Below are 19,520 nucleotides of genomic sequence, written 5' to 3'. Positions count from 1 at the left end.
ATTAACTCCTCCTGGTACTGTTCAGCTGTAACAGCTTTAAGATTACAATCCTTGCTGAGCCTGCGAAGTTTCTGAAGGAATTCGTCAAGTGATTCCCCGGGTTGTTGTCGAGATGTTGCCTGTGGTCAAGATGGTGGCCGTGACAGTCCGGTGCTGAGATCGCTCTCCCTGTTTCAGGCGGCCAGCTCTCGCCGCTCGCTCCCACAACCGGAGTGAGGTGCTCGGCGAGTCGGGCAGAGGCAGCGCAGTGCGGTGAGCAGCAGCAGCAGCCAAGCTGACCCGCTGGAGCACATCGGCCGGCAGCTCCTCGGCGGGAAGGAATTCCGACTGGGAGGAGGGGAGCCGAGCATGGCGGCCAGAGGCCGACCCGTGAAGAGAGAGAAGTAGGCCCCGGGCCGTGGAGCCGGCGATGGTGAAGAGGAGGCCGCATTGGAGCATTCACATCCCGACGATGTGTTCGGCGAGTCGGGCAGAGGAGCGCAGCGCAACGAGCAGCAGCAGCAGACTCATGACACGCTGCAGCACGTCGGCTGGCAGCTCCATTTCGGGTAACTCGCAGTCCGGATGGGAGGAGGGGAGCTGGGCATGGTAGACAGAGCGGGAGAAGCAGGCCACCAGACGTGGAGCCGGCAACAGTGAGGAGGAGGCCGCGGTGAAGAGGAGGACGGAGCGGCTGAGGGACATCGTGCTCCCACTGCCACGGGAAGCCATTGTATTGACTCTGAACGCGGCGCTGTATGTATAGCTGACGCGTCCCTACGGGGAACAAGCATTCCATTGTACTTGTTACATATGGCAAATAAATCTAATCTGAATCTGAGTTGTGTCCAGTAGATGCCGAGAAAAAATTTCATTTGCGGACTTGACATATAACTGCTGTAGTATTTGGATAGCAGTGTCAAAGTCTACACAGTCTTCGATATAATCAAGCACATGAGGGGATACGTAATTAGCAAGTATCTCTAATTTATCAGGAACATTTTCACCACACACCCTGAGGAAGTTGCTGAAGGTACGATACCAGTGTTTCCATACCTTAGCAGCTATAAGTGAATTCGGGTCCAGGTCAAGACGGGCGGGGCTGAGTAGTTTCTCCATGATGGATCGATTACTTGTCTGAGTTCCCTTCTACGGTTCGAGTCGTAGCTGGCTGTTCCCGAAATCACCCAAAGCGTGGAGTCGATAGTAAGTTGATTAAATTGACGTAATAAAACTCACTATGCACTTGGTTTGAGCATAAAGCAAGGCTTTAATCAACTTATTTCAGAACATGGAGGTCTAGTTGTATCCACTAGCTCCCTTGTCTTTACAAAATGTCCCTGGCAAGCTGGGGCCAACGCCCGAGTATTTATACTCCTTGGATGGCGCCACCAGCTGGCCATCCAGCGTTATTTCATGAGTAGTTTATGATATTGAGATTTATAACATGATCTAAAGACTTTGGAGGGTAAAAGGAGAAAATTAAGAAGTGGCGAGCTTGAGGCTTTGGTGAATATTTATTTTTCTCCCCAGGGCTCAGAATGATTCCCTCCCCCCCATCTCTCCTCCGCAAGTAAATGATCTCAAATTTCACTCAACTTGTGTATGTGCCACCATACTCTGGAGGTTGTGTTTGGCACTTGCTGCATGCGGCCATCTAAGGGCTGGTTCTATTGCCACTGAAATAGTCTCTGAATGCTCCCATTGTCTCAAAATATTCAAATGTCAAGCTTTGAAGCTTGGATGAGCACCATTGTGATACCAATGAGATTGGAAAACAGAAAGTGAGGAGAGTCTGATGTCATGTAATATTTAAACCCTCAAGATACTGCTGTGTAAGATGAGCAACATATTATTACACTTTTTTCAGAAAGGAATGAATATTTAATGTCTTTGGAGTCTGAAAATCTATTTGGTTGAGTAATAGAGGATAAAGTAACTGAGGAGCTGAAATAAAACAAACATGCCCTTGATCTATTATAATTGTTCTTCTGAACAAAGAGAGTTAAATAAATCACAGGTAAAACAAAAGGTGAAAAATGTTATCCCTTGTATGTATCACTTTGCACCTAAGCTGTAAAGCACACAAAGAAATAAATTACTATTTTAAACTTTAAAAGAACAATAACACTTTTATTGATTTTATCAAAACCTTTTTACCTTTATGGTTTTACTGCAAATTGCTAAAACCCAAATATAGATATTACTTACTGTCAATGATAAATTGTGATACATAAGCAGAAGCCTGTAGGTGGTGCTGGGTTTTTCAATGTAAAAAGTAACATTATGTTACGAGTTTTGAAACTAGCTACATATATAGGTGGTGATGATTTGTGTCTGTTGCATTCATTTCCACACAGTGGCGACCAGGTGACTGCATCAATGTGTCTGTTGAACCACAACATTTTAGTTATTGTTTTGTGTTTCTTGGCATGTAGAAATTTTAACTGGAATCTAAGTAAGTGCAATTTTACTGTTTTAGTAATGAACCCAATTTAATGTCAGGACTCTGCCTTATAATCCCTGTCCTGGTTTACTCATGACCCACTGTCTGAATCTGTCCTGCTGCCTCCTGTGAACTGCAGTAGCCAATCAAAGAGGACTGTTTGTGGCTTAACTCCCCGGCTTCCTCTTTGCAAAACCACGCAGGAGAACCGAAGAGTACCCTACATTGTGTTAAAAGTATTATTCCGACAGATTGAAAATGATCTCCCTTGAACTGTATCCTATTACGTAAAAATCATTGCCTGGGGAATGAAAGGTGGTTATACCCCTCCCCCTGCTGAGTGACAAGTCAAAGGTGAGCTTATTGTAACCACACCCAGTAGGGGAAAGGGGAGCAACAGCATGCACCATCAGCCTGTAATTTCTTAAATACGCAGATATAGAGGTAGGAGGAATACCAATGAGATGATCACCTTCGGAAGCTAGTTTGCATCTGGATCATACTGGGTTTGAAGGAAACTGCTTCCTGGAGGAGGTAATTGTTGGGTTATAGTCTCCTTATTAAGTGTGTTTAAAAGATGAATTGTTAAATGGCAAGATTCTTTTATCATTTAACATTAGGTTTCAAGATTTTTATCTGCCATACCTGATAATCTCAATCAAAAAATTTGCATGTCTGCTATTTTTCTTTAACTGTAGCAACCATGAAATAACAAAACAAAGAATTATTTAAAAACACAATTAGCAATGAAATGAGCTGTACCATCTGTTGCAAAGACACCTGCAGCTAACATGCACCAGAGTACAGACGCAGCCAGTAATGGTAGCAGCCAGTTGCAATCTCAAATCTGCTTTGACTCCTTCCAGGTGTGCTACAGTGCTGACCTATCGGGTTCTTGCAACCACCTCATGTGGCACCATCTTCGCTTTATCGACCATCAAACCGGAGTGCTGGGATGCTTCGTTTTTTGCTTGCAGAGTCTCTTTAGTGCTTCCACATTGGGTTTTCCTTCACTTCATTTTTGCTTGTCACTTTTTTTCCCTCTGAACTTCAGCCTTGGCAACATCTGGCAAAGGGTTACCGTGTCTTTTGAACTTTTCCAAAGGCTGGAGGATTCCTGCCTTACTGTACTGCCACTCCCCTCTAATTGTCTGCATCTCTGTTAAATTTCACCTTAAACACTCCCAGAATTGCACAGAGAAAATACACGTGTTTTATGAGATTTTATTTTATTGATATTTAAACACAATTCCTCTCAATTTGGCTATTTCACTGTACAAGGTCAAAGCAGCACAAGAAGTTATGAATAGTTATGCTAATGAGTTGACCATAGAAAATTATGTGCAACTAGCAGGCTACAGGGTAGATTTTTGTTTTTACTGCATGGGCTTTAAGCATTGCCTGGATGGAACGCAGAGAAGAAAATTGGGCTGGGAGGATCGCATACTTTTGAGGGAACTTGCTAAATTTTCAGTTCATTGAAATTAATGGCAGGACAATGGGAGGGCTCTTGCACAGGCATGTGACCCTCCCTGCGTGATTTTCCTCTATTCAGAACAAAACAGCAGCTGTACTAGAAAATCGAGGCTAATACTCGCCTCATTGCAGTTAAGAACATTGAAACAATCCTATTGCATGCAATTTTAACTTTCCTATTCTACAGATTTTAATTTTTAAACTGTAATAAATCAAAGAATATCATGCCTATTGTAGAAAGATGACTAACCAATTTTACAACTCTGGATAGGCCCCACCGGTAAAAAAACTGAATAGGGAACAAAGCCAGTCAAACATTCTTTTCATAAAGATTAAACCACTTTACGAGCCCATCTAATCACAGAAGCTTTATTCTGTATAATGTGATGTAAAATTTGGGTTTTCAGCTCTCTTTAATTTCTTAACATATTTTCTTAATTACATGGATTTAATTTTGTAAACCAAACTAGACTAGTGTGTGAAACTGGATATCTGCAATCAAGTATTAACTTTTCTCAGCGTCTTTTTAACTGGCATTTTCTTTCCTACAGACCACTAAATGATCAATAATTGCAATTGTCAGTTTAACAGAAGGGGGAAACTGACTGATCTAAAACCTCAATTTTCCTGATTCAATAATACTTGCTTACTCAGCTCTGTCTGAAAGGAATTGAATTTTGCTTAATTCATAGACCCTAGCTGTTAGAAAGACTAGCTGTAAAATGAGTTAATCTGATCTAGTTACAGTACAATATTGTGAATTCATATTTCCCAGAGGTTTTCTTCAACTGGCTTGTGATTTTTTTTGTTGCCTTTCTTGCTTTGTTTGCCTTTCCCGAGTGACAGCATTGCTAGGAAATGGGATGGATGGTGTACGAGATAGCCCTGTCAACTGGATGGGATGGGCTTAATGGACCTAATGGTCTGTTTCTCATATGTTATGAACAGCCTTTAAATCTTTAGTACTGTACAAATCCAGTCCCTTGGATGACTTATGGCTCCTCTGAGCAAACTTGATCTGAACTGTTGGGCGGAAACTGGACATCTGTCTTGGATTTCAGACTGCTGCAACAGCCAAAGCTTTATTGTGCTCAAAAAGGCAATTTGCTCATCAGACTTAATTTAAGCATTGACATTTCTATTTCCTGTACTTTGTAACAGGAATAAAAAGATAAAGAAACTCTGTGGGTAGATCCTTTTTGGAGAGGGAAAAAAATCAATTCACAAGCCAAGTTGCAATTTACTAATGAACCACCATATATGCTAATCAATTCTGCAGTTGAAATTATCCTGCTATTTAATTAAAATGCATAAATGTTCTACTTTAAACCTGCCCATTGTTCTCCTCTAGTATTATAAATGAGTGAAACAGACTCTGGATGCAAATTTACAATATTGAGCATTATGTGCTTAAGAAAAGTGCATTTATAGTACAAGTAAAAGCCTTCCTTTCAAAGATGGCGCACTAATTCACAGTGCCATGGTGTGACAGGATCAGTCTCCTATGCTACTGTGTTCCCAATCTCAGCCATACTGCTGTAGGGAAGCATTAAGAAGAACGCAAATTGAGGGAGAGCGATCAGTGGATCTTGTAGCTGGCTGAAGAGCTGTATTGGTTGATGTATGGGAGCAGGTTAGCCACCATCTGCTCAGCTACAGGGAATCTGTGGACTAGCTGGAACAAGAGAGTGCTGGGGAGAAAATGGCAAGATTCATATCTGTACCAAAAGAGATGAACTTTGGGACTCTGTGCCAAATGGTAGGTTGGAGGTTCAAGTTCAGTGTGCCCCCTATCATTGGGACAGATGCAATGTCACATTTGCAGATGCCTGGGAACAGACCTTCAGTCAGTTACATCATGGGGCAATAGCACCCTAGAGGTTTATAACATAGAAGGGGGACATTCAGTGCAATGTGTCTGTGCTGGCTCTTTGCTAGAGCAATCCAAAATGTAATGCCACTATTGTGCTCTCTTTTCATCAGGGAAGGAGGTAGTTGAATGGCACAGAGACTGACATTCCATGATACTGTCACTGTATGGAGGCAGATAGAGGCAGATGTAGTTTTATATATAAATGTTTATTAATATTTTGTGCTTTGTATGAGTTTATAGCTAAAGCTGAGGAGGTTGTATAATGGCTGGCTTGCAGGAGATATATTTTATCTTCCATGCAATATAACCAGAGTGGCTTGGAGAGAAATAAAGTGCAGCGAGCATCAATGATCTAGAATTGTGCAAGCCCTAAAGGGTATAAGACCTCTGCAGGGGCAGAAACATGTAGAGCTGCAGCCCTTGATTTATAGAAAGTACATCAAGAGTGTTGCAAGAGGAATGGCTCATCAAAGTACCCTGAAATTACATCATGGCAAGTTGTGTGATATTTCAAAGGAAAAAACACTTATTTTTGTAGAAATTACATTGTTAATATACATTTCATAATGGTACAAACTTTAACGATGCTGTAATGCCACAAAAGAGGCTTAAGCAAATTACATAATAAGGCTTCTCCATCTTTTCAGTCATGATCTCATTAAATGGTGGAACAGGCTTGAGGGGCCGAATGGCCTACTCCTGCTCCTTGTTTCTCTGTTTTCATTCTATATACTTAGTCTTTGTAAAATTTAATTAAATCTGAGAAACACCAGTACAACATTAATAGATTCCAGATAGTATTATGATTTCATAATGGTAGGACTGGTAGCCCACTGAGCATTATATATTTGGAATTGGAATTTATAATAGTTCCATATATCTAGTAGATATTTGTAACAGCAAAATGAATTGGGTTCTCATGCCCATTAAACCTAACAAATTAATTGAGTTCAAATATTTTATTCATGAAATACAATTGTCACAAAATGCAGATAAGGATCATTTTAGCGATTCTTTACCTGGACAGTAATAGCAATATGGTACTTGAAGGATTGTTATTTGTTGTAGCGCTGCCACTCGGATGGTTTTAGCATTGTTGTGAGTGACATACACCCTCACATAGGCAAAGTCCTATAGAACGTGGGAAATATATTTTCAAAGTGGTAATAATCCACGCTTCATAAACATAAATAATAAACTTATTTAAAGCTCCTAGAAGGGAAGCTTGATTACCCAAGTTGTGATGAGTCCGTGTAGGCTTTCTGTTTTCCGTGAAAGGAATTGTATTTATTTTGTTCATAGACAAGACATCATGGTTACCCTAATATTTAATGGTTAATCCAATCCCTGATGGTACAGTAACAAATAGCTTTCTAAAGATTTTGAATAATTGGTTCATTATTGTGAATGTCGCTCTCAAATTTTACAGTGTTCATCAAATTCTCAACAGCACTGGGACAGAAGTTGCACCCAGGGTTTACAAGTTGTAACAGTGTGGGTGAAACCTGGGTTTCAACTTAAATTTGGATATCATGCTGCTACACAAATTTTATATCATTTGCTAAACCCTTGTATGCTAACTTGGGCATGGAAATATCAGTCTAGATCTTTTTGGTGTTAACAGATATTCAACTGTCTACCTGATAATTTTGAGTTACTCCCTGATGGTATGAAGCTTGTGATTTGATGCTTATTTTGCCTTCTTTATTTCTGTATTTATTGTTTGTATTGTTTTTGTTTAATTGAATGATCCCTCTTTCCAGATTTCATATAACCTATACTCCAGTATCCTCATTGTTGAAGCCCGGTGATCCTTGTCAGAAGTGCTCCCAGGTCAAAGTAAGATTCTTTCTTTCGAGAGTATTTGACACAAATGTTCTAGATTGTGAATTCTTAAACCATCCTCTTAAAGGGAGAACAATCATGATACATGTTGATCTCAACTTGTGGGAATCAGTTTGGGAACACAAAGAGTATTAATTATAAATGAAAACATACATACTTTAAATGTGTAGTATCTAGTGTCTCAGCTTGCTCTTCATTTATTACCAAGCCTTTCCTGGTTGTTGTGCTTCCACTATTATTGCCATTTTCTGTTTCATTTCTTTCACTACCATCGCCAGCCTCCATGTGGTTTTTAAAATGTTTTTATGAAGTGCCTTTAAATTTTTTAATACTATTTGACTTCTTCCCAGTATGTACACTCCAGCTGTCTGAGAGCATCAACTCGTGATTTGTTTCTGATTCTTTGTCAACGTTACTCTATCAGCAATAATCAGGAAGCGTGCGAGTGGCTCAGAGTGACTTCACCCCTCCATATGGAAACTCTCCACTCCGCACCTCCAGTCTCACAATGTTTGAGAGGAAACTGAACATGTGGAGAATTATGGGCACGAGGCTAGGTTGAATGTGCTGTTCTACTAGCAGCATATCACTCCATTGTAGCAATTTAACTCTTAATATGTTTACTCTTAAAGTACTCCACAGCATAGTGCTGTTCTTTGAATTTTCAAGTCAGAATGGTATGTTTAATGAAGAAATTAAATTTATTAGGAGGGCAAAATAATTTAGAAGATTATGAGGGGAAAATGTCCACAGTTTTAAATAAATCCAGTTAAGCTAATTGAATAATCAAACCAAAAAAAATTGCGATCTGAACTATTTAAACTCAGTAATTGAATGAGTCAGCACATCAGTAAAATGCTCTGATTATCTTATGCTGATTTAAATTATTTTAACAATTTCATACATTATTGCTGCAAATCGTTTCATTATTGGTCATAGATTTTTTAAATTTTTTACACTGTGCTGTTACCTGTGGTCATTCCAACTCCATTCATAACACATTGCTACAATAATTCTGCTGTTTGGTGTTAGGACTCCAGTCTAGATTACAAAGAAAAACTAATTAATTCCTTGTACACTTTTTAAGAAGACTGAAGATCAATAATTCTAATTTCAATTCCAGACAATGATTGTTCCTAATACAGTCGTATACATACATAAATCATTATGAAATTTAATGCTGAGTTGATGAATTGCACTGCATAACAATAAAGATAATGTGAGGGCTGTCTCCTTGAAGCGACGATGAATATCTTGTATGTTAGACTTGTTTTTAAATAGGGTGAAATTATTGCAGTATCCTACTGTAAATGTGAATTTTTTTTTGTTGAAATTCAGTATAGCAATTAATGTTCTTCATCTTACATGATACAAATGGCAACAAAAGCCTTTCCAGTCCTTGGTCAAAATTAGGAATGGAACTTGATGCAAATGTGTAAAAATCTGTATGTTTGCTTTAAAATACCATCTTAGTGCTCGTAGTTCTGAGCCCTTTATTGCCATAAATTTACTGTCATTAATACAGAAGGCCTAAATGAAACAAAGCACAGTTGACGTTCTGATAACATAGTCTACAAGAGTTGTACAAAAAATCCTGTTAGAGAAGCCATGAAATACATTATTGAAGGCTGTCCAAAACTGTGTCTGTATAAGCAAAGATTAAGATATAGCTTTTTTCCCCACATTTCACCACTCCATCCTTCTCCTGAGGGTATTGACTCCTTGCTTAGGGTATGGTTTCATAGGTGTTGCTTGCCCTCTAGCATCTAGCTCAAGTGGCCATTATTCATGTGCGTACCTCAACAGAGTGTTAGCTGGTTATTGGACCCCGTGGATGGGAGGCACCCTCACTGCACTTGCCTGATGTCCACACACTCACACTCCCATCAGGGGCCATTGGTCAGGAGCATATCTACTCCACCCTTCTCCCTAACTGACGGGCCCTGGAGCCAATTGTAATGACCATATTGCTACCTTGGCTGAGAGCAGATAATCTAGTACAGATTACAGATCAAACTTGGGTCTTTGCTATTATGTACTCGTGTTCTAGTCAGGGATTACTAGAGGGAAACTTGCATTTTATAATTGACTTAATTTTGGTTTCCTCTCCTTTTTGCAGTTGACTCCACTGTGGACACTATGTCAGTGTTCCTTGCAACCGCCAACAGCCAAACAGATGTAGTGAATCGCAACAGTTCAGCTACTCCACCAAATACACTTAACCTTCGCTCCTCCCATAACAAATTGGTAAACTCAGAAATAAAGAACACAGAAATCAAGAACAACACTCCTCCAAAATGCAGGAAGAAATATGCCTTGACTAATATCCAGGCTGCAATGGGCCTGGGAGACACAACAGCATCGCCAGTTATAGTAAACAACGCCAACTCAAAACTGGCAAAGAACGGAGAAAATCAGCTGCGGAAAGCAGCAGAACAGGGTCAGCAGGACATGAATAAAAACATCAGTGCAAATGTTGTCAAAAATATAATCTCAGAAAAATTGGAGGGCAAGGAGCCAAGCTTGCAAGACACGTCTTGCACTGAACCCTTGGCGTCACAGCCAAGGAAGAGTAAGAGCTTTCTGAATTACTATGCAGACCTGGAGTCATCCACTCGTGAGTCAGAGCAAAATTATGGAAACAATCCTGTTGATAGTGAAGAAAACGCTGACCAGTCCCACGATACAACTACAACGAATGATGACGTGGCCAGCGACGAGAGTGCGTCTGCCAGTCCAGAAGATTGCCAAATGGCCACGATTTCCTCCAGCCCTGAAACAAAGAAAGACCCGCCCAGATTGGGAGGGAAAACTGACTGTGCATTAAGTAAAATGCAGAACATGGCTCCCAGTGATGAAGATTCAAGCTGGACCACCCTGTCACAGGACAGTGCGTCTCTGAGTTCACCTGAAGAAACAGGTACGGAAATTGCCGCCTTTTCATACATTAATACCTCAGTTGTTCTGTAGTCAGTCATTTTATTGCAGACATTAGACTTAAAATTAAAACTTTTTTATATCAATTGCTTTCCAAAGGGAAAGGATTGCTTATGGTCAACATACTGTATCCTATTAAAAAGAGGCATGTAAACCCAGAATTTCAGAGAAATAAATGGAAAACCATGGATGTAGATACTAATTGCTCTAATTCTAACTTTATATTGCAGAACAGCTTCTAATTGAAGCACTTCTGCATTGTACTGGGGTTTACGGTGCTGTAGAGTCTGACCCAATTAGATTGCAGCATAAAATTCCACAAGACCAACTGCAATGAGGAAACAACTGTGTGACTTTCATTTTCTGCTCATCGATGTTCCCTGATGTTCAGTGAAAATCTGTAGAGCCAGTAATGTAAAAGGCACACTTCTAGACTTCACAGGCTGGATTTTCTCAGCGGTGTTGGGATAGTGGCAGGATAGCTGTTTGCTGGGTTCGGTCCCACTTCCAGCTGCAGTCACTCTGTCAAAGGGATTTCCCTTGATTGGCCTTGTTAAGCCCGCCCTGCAGGCTTCCCAGCCAATTAACAGGAAGCGGGTCTGATGACATCATTTGATGACGCGTCATCAGCCAGTTTCCTTAAAGGGACCACGGCCACATTGAGTTTGACAGTTGTTCTGTCAGTGTTTTACAGCATTGAGGTGCTGCACAGAGGTGGACAGTTGCACCTAGGCTCTCCAATGACTCCCTCCATATGCTTATGGAGGGAGTCACAGTACACAGGGAGGTTCTCTTCCCTTCCAAGGGCAGAAGAGACCTCCCCAGGACACCAACACAGCCTGGTTGCACATTGCACAGGAGGGCAAAAGCAGGGATATCGTTAGGGGTCCCTGGTGCAGTGGCACAAACCTTTCAATAATCTCAGTGGATCACGAAACGTTACTGCAAATCTACACTCAAACTCACCCTGCTGTGCCACTCAGCACAGGCCCATCACTCTGCCTTCCCTACCCTTCTCCTGCACATCCTTACTCACTCCAACTTACCTTGCACCTCCACCCATCCCTCTCTATCTACATTATCATTTCCCCATCTCACTAGCCACCCCTCACACTCACCCTCATCCTACTGCAAGCATACCAACTGACAACACACAAGGGTAGGCACTTGAGAGGTTTAGCCAATGTCCATGTGAAGTTTCTGGTAATGTGTTGTCATAAAATCTATATTTTCAACACTGCCCCTTATTTGACAGATCTGTGTGCACCTTGAGAAGTGTCTTACTGAGTTCCAGTGAATGTTGAGACATAACTTACCCCCCACGCCTGCTATAGTGATGAGTGTGCATGGAATGGCTTGGACATTAAAGGGATGCTTCACGGTGCTGGTGTGAGATGGTGTCAACCTGGCGCATCATGTGGCAGCCAGGGTTTATAGCGTCAAGTGAAGAAAATCTGGCCATGGTGATGCCATCGCTGTCCTCCCAGACAGCAATGTTGTCAGGGGCTGATGCCCTGTGTCCTGTGCAGCATCAGGTGATGGCGGAGAAGGTTGGTGCTGCTGGTGTGCCTGGTGATGTTGATGTTGGGGCTGAGCGTGGAAGGAATCAGAGGAGCAAGGTGAGATAGTTTCTAGGGTACTGAAATTGCTGCAATAGATGGCAGCTGCAGGTGAAATGACAGAAGCGATCTGTGAATGGTGAGAGAGGTTGTTCCAATGAGGTAGCACTGGACATACAGTTGGCTCTAAACACTTGCAAGCTAAAGAAATCTCTATGTCTTACAAATGCAGTAACCAATAGTTTCTACGCTCTGAAACTGACCATCTGCAACATGGCATCCTTTACACCACTTCTGCAGCTGTCAGCTTATCAGAAATATCAGAACAGACTCAACTCACGCCAGGGTGAGCTGGCATGTTCCCTGAACAGCGGGTAACCCGTGGGGGATAAGGTAAAATTGGAAGGAAGACTCAAAATGCCATTAAATTAGCTGTTATCAAGCCATTTAATGAGCTCAGTTGTCTCCCCCGCCACTTGGTGTTGGGTCAGTTCTCCGCTGACAGACTCGACAACTGGGAGACTCACGTGGAGGCGGATTGACAGCGGGTTTCCTACCCGCTGTCAATCTTTGCTATTTTGACAGTGGACCCGCCTCCAAACCTGCTCTCTGAGCACCGGCAAAATCAAGCCCCACGTGTGGGCTTTGTATTCAGCCCGCTCACATCTAATGCTGATGGCTATAGTTCATATTTGCTGCTGACAGCATTCTCTTCTCCAAAAGAGTCATAACAAACCTTCCTTTAGGTGATTCTTGGCTTCTCTAGTAGCGATGGTGTCACTGCATTTATATTAGTGTTGCTGCCCAAGTCGCGGGTTCCATTGGCAGTCTCACTACAAGATCAAGGGAATACAACCTTTCTCCTTCTGTCCATTTCACATAGAGTGAAAAACTGTTTAGATCAATTGTACAGCTGTGCAGACAAATGACAAGTAAAATGTAATCCTGTCATATGTGAGTTGTTGCATTCTAGCGAGGAAAAAGATTGCGATGTAAATGTGCAAGTGATAAACTTTTAGAATAATCTGCTAGGCAAGGTAGAAAAGTTCAAGCCATTGGGGTGTTGAAAATGCAGTTGGCTACTAGGCTGGGTGAGTTAAAGTTATGGGGGATAAGCTGTAATGGGCCGAACTGGAATTTCTTCCACCCTTAACTTTCTCTTGTGTTTCTTTATATCTCATGTTTGCAGAGCAGAATTAGATGCTTAGCTGTTACATTACTGCAACAAAAAATATTTTTGTTCAAATTATTTTATTGATTTGGATTCCTTATTGCTAGTAATCGTACACACAGAGTTCATTATGATTTCTGGGCGCTATTACTGCAAGGTACAGAAAATGCACGCTTCATTCAGATAGGCAAAGATTAATTAGTGTATCTGAATCCTTTTGGATACTAGGTTAATATATTAATTGTTTCTAGCCAAGCTACTCATTTTGATGCTTCTGAACCACTGTGGGATCCAGGCTTGTTCTGCAAGTACTGTTCGTTTGAGTATAGCAAAATGGCAACCAAAAATGTTAGTTAAAGAAGCTGGTTTAAGGTCCTTTGGTCTGACATATCTTCACAGGATCTTGAAACAATTCGGTCAAGAAATCTGGCACAAATTTAAGAACGAAGCCAGCTAGGGGTGGTGATTCTTTGACAACTATTTCTGGGTTGGACCAGCTGAACGGGCAGAACCGGTGAACTTCGTAGTCTTTTTTTGAGAGAACTCTGGCCAGATGCTCAAATTGCAGGTTTCTATTGAGCTGCCTGCACTAGTCTACAGTCAATCTTCAGCCTGCAGAGAGTCTGTCTAGTTTGATTCCATGGTTGTGTTGCACCATTTGAGAACTGAGTAAATGGTTTCAGGGATCTAGTTTTGTTGAAATGGTACTCAAGGGAAGTAGAAACATGGAAAAATAGGAGCAGGAGTAGGCCATTCAGCCCCTCGAGCCTGCTCCACCATTCAATATGATCATGGCTGATCCTCTATCTTCTCAATATCATATTCCCGCTCTCTCCCCATACCCCTTGATGCCTTTTGTATCTAGAAATCTATCTATCATCTCCTTAAATATATTCAGTGATTGGCCTCCACAGCCTTCTGTGGTAGAGAATTCCACAGGTTCACCACCCTCTGAGTGAAGAAATTTCTCCTCATCTCAGTCCTAAATGTCCTACCCCATATCCTGAGACTGTGACCCTTCGTTCTAGACCCCCCAGCCAGGGGAAACACCATCCCTGCATCCAGTCTGTCTAGCCCTGTCAGAATTTTATCCGTTTCAATGAGATCCCCTCTCATTCTTCTAAACTCTAGTGAATACAGGCCTAGTCGACCCAATCTCTCCTCATACGACAGTCCTGCCATCTCAGGAATCAGTCTGGTGAACCTTCGCTGCACTCCCTCTATGGCAAAAGTATATCCTTTCTTAGGTAAATAGAAGTGTCTTTGATATGCCGTGAAGGGTAGGAAAATTTGTAATGTTTTATGCAAAATGCTGCTCATTGATCTGCTTTTGTTAAATAGTCTATTGGTTTATAGCTAGAGCCTCGACCTAATACAGGTAGACTATCCTTTATCCGAAAACCTCGGGACCAGCCGTGTTTCGGTTTTCGGAGAATTTCGGATTTCGGAAGGTGGGTCGGCAGGGGTCCGCGGGGGGGTCGGCGGGGGATCGTGCGCACGACTTACGCTGACGCGCAGCGTAAGTCGTGCGCACGACCCCCCGCCGGCGCCAACCCCCCCCCCCCCGCGGAACCCCGCCGGCCTCGACCCCCCCGCGGACCCCCGCTGGCCCTGACCCCCCCGCGGACCCCCGCCGGCCCCGACCCCCCCCGCGGACCCCGACCCCCGCCGACTTACGGTCGGGGTCGGCGGGGGGTCGTGCGCACGACTTACGCTGACGCTCAGCGTAAGTCGGCGGGGGGGTCGGGGGTCCGCGGGGGGGTCGTGCGCACGACTTACGCTGACGCTCAGCGTAAGTCGGCGGGGGTCCGCGGGGGGTCGTGCGCACGACTTACGCTGGACTTACGCTGACCGAAAAAACCTTCAGTTTTTAGAGGGTTTCGGTTTTCGGAAGTCCGGATAAAGGGTAGTCTACCTGTAGAACATATGCCTACCAAAGAGAAGGGATTTACGTGACCGCATGATACATTCCAGTATGCCAGCATAGAGTGATTCTCTGTTTTATCCCTCAGTCTCGCTATCTTTTCCCTAGCTATTGGGGAGGCAAAAATACAGTCTAATTCAGAGGCAATGCAGGATCTACTTACAAGAGTGATTGGTGAAATGTGTAGGATATCTAGTGTAAAACCCAAAAAAGTAATAATTACACTAATTGATGCTATAAATGAGGTTAGTCCATTCTCGGTTTTGGGGGAGATCAGTGGAACCCTTGGAGAAGTGGTTTTCAGCCATTAACATTGTTTCTCTGGAGGTGCCGCCAATCTTCCGCTGAAGATTGGGACAACCCCCAAGGAAATTCCGAGTCTCTATATTTTTAACCTTTTACTATGCTGCCAGGACCTCCATTTCTAACATGAGCGGACTGTGAAAACTGTGCGCTGCTAGTTCATGCCACCTGTAGTTTTGACAAGTTTCCTATGTTGTATACCGCACATATTGGAAAAGTTTCATTATTTCTTTCCCTACCCCTTTCCTCCTTAATTTCTAAATGTCAGGTAAATGCAGAGCTGGAGACCTAGACCATTATTCCAATGCGAGTGACCTCCACTATTCAGATTCCTGCACCAGGTTGCACTGAATGGTGGACTACAGCCTGTGTTGATAGGTTTCCATCTTTGTTGCTGGCATATTCACCTGAGAGATCATAAAGGCTGCACCATTTCACTCTTAATTACCGTTTTAAAAAATTCTTTAACTATGTAATTTAAATCCTTTTAGAGCTTGTACCAACATATACCTGAAACATTTGCTCACTAACCTATCACATAAGTATACATCATAGTTTATTTAGTCCTTTCAATTTAAATTTTTTTTTATAACCTTGCAATTAATCATTAGAGGATACAGCAAATGGGTGATTGGTTAGTTTGGGCTGACTGACATTACTCTTGGGTTCAGTTTGAATTATTGATACGAAAGCGGGGAAGGTCTTCGTGTTGAGAGCAGCACTCTAGCTAATAGAAATTTCCCACTAAATCAATTTATACTGTAGCTGAAATGCACCTACAGGGAGCTGAAGGTTAGAAACCCAAACAGGATTTCTATCCTGCAAGATTGGTGGTTAGCATTCTCAAAGAAATTTAGCTGATTCATTCAATTTTACATTTGATTTAAGTGACTAAGAGCGAGCTGCGAGCATTCTTTACTACCAGAGAGCACTCGTTTACATCGAAATGCATTGCAGTGACTGATAGTTGAATGCCACTAGTCAAAATGTACAATTTCAAAACGTCAACTCCTAAACAAAATCGGTCAGTAAATACATCATTGTCTTACCAGTTGGAGACGATTCCGTACTGACTGCATTGTATGGATGCGCTGCTGTCATTTCTTCATGGCTGTCTTCTATCTTGTTGATTGGAATGGACTTGCATTAATATTGTGAACAATGCATTGTTTTAGGTTTCAAAGCAGCAGGGTCTGGTAGAGAGTAATTTTGTGCAGGATATTTCTGTATAATGTTAATTAAGTGAATCCCTGTTGTGTTCAGTTGGTTACTGTGTATTTTGTTGGGATGCTGATGATAGTGTGGAATATGGAGTTGCAGGGACATGTGTACACTTAGGTTGAAGGATGCTGGTAGTAGATCAGCAGAAGCTTAACTGGAGAGAAACAGCTGATAACGGTAAGTACAGTACAGATTATTTCAGTTCATGCTTGTGTGCATCAACGTTAATGCATTACTGCTGACTGAGCTCAGATATACCAGGTGCTTTCTTGTTGTGCCATAGTCACTATAGTTAATGTTGCAAAAATGATATTTTAGCATTTCCAGATTCTTTAAAAGAAAAACTATCAAATATCTTACCAGCATATCACATTGAAATGAAACAACATGCAGCAAACATCTGAACTGTATTGAGAATTAAAGACAGTATCTACATTAGTATAACTTAAAATAGAAAAACTAACAAATCAAAAAAGAGAACTGAAGAATAGAAAATGGAGAAACACTAATGATTGTGTTTCTACTTGATAAGTAGTTGTATGTTTCTTTGTAATTGAGAAATATTTTCTCAGGTAAAGAATTTCGATAAAATGCGGCCAGGTCGATATTTTCTCTGTATGTATGTTGTACGATATAATCCATTCTCATAGTTTTTAAATGGATATCAATGTGCAGTTGATGAAAGATGTTTTTTATATTGCCTGTAAAATTCCTAAATTGTGCCAGTACATGACTTCCAGCTGTTCAGGTTATTGAAAACATGCACGAAGATTTAACCTGATATGCGGTCTATTAAAATAAACGTAGCAATTTTAAAACATTAAATCTTGAGTACCACTCCTGCTACCCCAGGCCTGCAGTTCAGTTCATCACATCTGCATGTTTCAGCCTCCAGCTGCTTGACCCTGTTTACCAGGCAACATGAGATACAGTGACTGGTCTTTCTACCTGCACCACTGGAGCAATTGAGTTCAGAGATCATTTTTCCTACCTTCCAAAATAGAAAAGAACTTTGAATGTAATGAGGCTATCTTAAACTTACATTGAAAACAAAAAAAATATTTTGATGTAAGCAAAATTTCACCAAGAACGGACCCTTCAGCATTAAGTTTTCCACTAGTGGTTTAATGTGCTGTAATATGATTTCTTTCAAAATGTCAGTGACACTAATTTATAGTTGGAATGTGCTTGGACATAAAGACTAAATACTTGAATCTCTTATCATATGATACACTTTTACTCCCCTTTGATATGGTAAATATTATGAGCTGAGATCCAGCAAACCATTTAGGCACTGCATACTGATCTGGAACTGCTTCACATCGGCAGTTGTGTTGTAAAAATGGCTTGACAATAAAGGAGGTGTCATGTATATACTGCATTGACGGGGTGATCAATGGATAGGCCCTGAAAAATTCTGGTCAGTGTGAAGCAGTTTTAAATAAAGCAGATTGGATCCTGGAATATATTTGAGGAACACAAGTCACAACAAGTCATATTAATATTGTAGAGATCAATGGTAAAGCCAATTCTGGAGTACAGTATACAGTTTTGCTCACCCTACCTCAAATGGATAGAGCTGCTTTAGAAGGGGTTCAGGTAGAGTGTGCAGAATGATTCCAGGCCATGATGGGGGGTGGGGGGCGGTAAGTTATGAGGAAAGCTCAAGTGACTCAGTTTATTTTTACTGGGATAACAAAACTGAGGGGAAACATGATACTGATCTGTAAAACAATGAAAGGTATAAATGGGGTTGAAGTAAACAAACTATTTAACTTGGGGAACAGGCATAGGACTGAAAAACAGAATTACAAACGTTCACGAGCCTTGAGCAAGGTTAGAGATTGGAAAAAGTTTTTTCTCCACAGGATGATGGACATGTTGAACAGACTCCCAAAGAAGATAGTTGATTCAGGGTCAGTTGACACCTTTAAATGGACCTGGATCTGGAGCTAGATCTGACACCAGTGAGAGCAATCTTTTGCCAACTGACATCAAATAATATTATACACCACTTGTATATCAGATATGACACGTGTGATTCATTCCTGGTAGACTTGTATTAAAACAGCAGGTTTGTATTTTGATTTAGGGTACTACCTCAGTTTTCAAAAACAAATTACAGACTGTACATAATTGTCAAAATATCTCCTTACGACTGAAGTGATTCAGAATATTGCACTCTTACTGGGTACAATAATGTAGTGGTAATATTACTGGATGAGTAATTCAGAGGCCTGAACTTGCATTACATAAAATGAGAGTTCAAATCCCACCATGGCAGTTTGAGAATTTGAATTCAGGTTTTTTTTTAAAAAGCTGGTGTCAGTAAAAAATGAGTCATGAAGCTGTTGGATTGTTGTAAAAATCCAACTGGTTCACTAATGTCATATAGGGAAGGAAACCTGCCGTCCATACCCAGTCTCTGGCCTATATTTGACTCCAGTTCCACACCATTGTGACTGACTCTTAACTGCCCTCTGAAGTGGCCTAGTAAGCCACTCAGTTAAGGGCAACTAGGGAGGGACAATAAACGCTGACCTTGCCAGTGACACCCACATTCCAAGAGCAAATAATGGCCCAGAAATTCGGGTCTCCACGGGTGAGTACGCACGGGGTACTCGCCCGTAGGCCCAACGGAAGTGCTGGTTTCGTGCATGCGCGGGAAACTGGAACTTCCGTTCCCTTAAAGGAAAGGGTTCAGAGGTCGAACGCGTATGCCGGAGAGGCAGCGCGTGCGCATGGAACTTACGTTTTTTTTGCAGGTTTCTCCGGGAGGGTAAGTC

At 41.6% G+C, this 19,520-nt stretch overlaps 1 protein-coding gene across 7 annotated transcripts in view; it reads left to right on the top strand.

The window, feature by feature from the left end:
* apbb2b (amyloid beta (A4) precursor protein-binding, family B, member 2b) overlaps positions 1 to 19,520 on the top strand; it is a 449,372-nt gene that overhangs the window by 160,749 nt on the left and 269,103 nt on the right. For 5 of the 7 annotated variants that reach the window (XM_085969159.1, XM_085969171.1, XM_085969166.1 and 2 more), the window contains exons 3-4: positions 7,538 to 7,613; positions 9,739 to 10,539. In XM_085969159.1, the coding sequence (XP_085825285.1) occupies positions 9,759 to 10,539 (781 nt within the window). In that variant the 5' untranslated portion in view covers positions 7,538 to 7,613; positions 9,739 to 9,758. Of the gene's footprint in view, positions 1 to 7,537; positions 7,614 to 9,738; positions 10,540 to 19,520 lie in introns of those variants that run through there. The other 2 variants (XM_085969176.1, XM_085969175.1) reach the window with 1 other exon arrangement.

Source organism: Somniosus microcephalus, chromosome 2 (genome assembly GCF_052327205.1).
Source record: "Somniosus microcephalus isolate GS21.2 chromosome 2, FLI_Smic_1.0, whole genome shotgun sequence".
NCBI classification, from domain to species: Eukaryota; Metazoa; Chordata; class Chondrichthyes; order Squaliformes; family Somniosidae; genus Somniosus; species Somniosus microcephalus.
The sequence above is the reverse complement of the archived record's forward strand: the minus strand, read 5'-3'. Positions and strand labels throughout refer to the sequence as shown.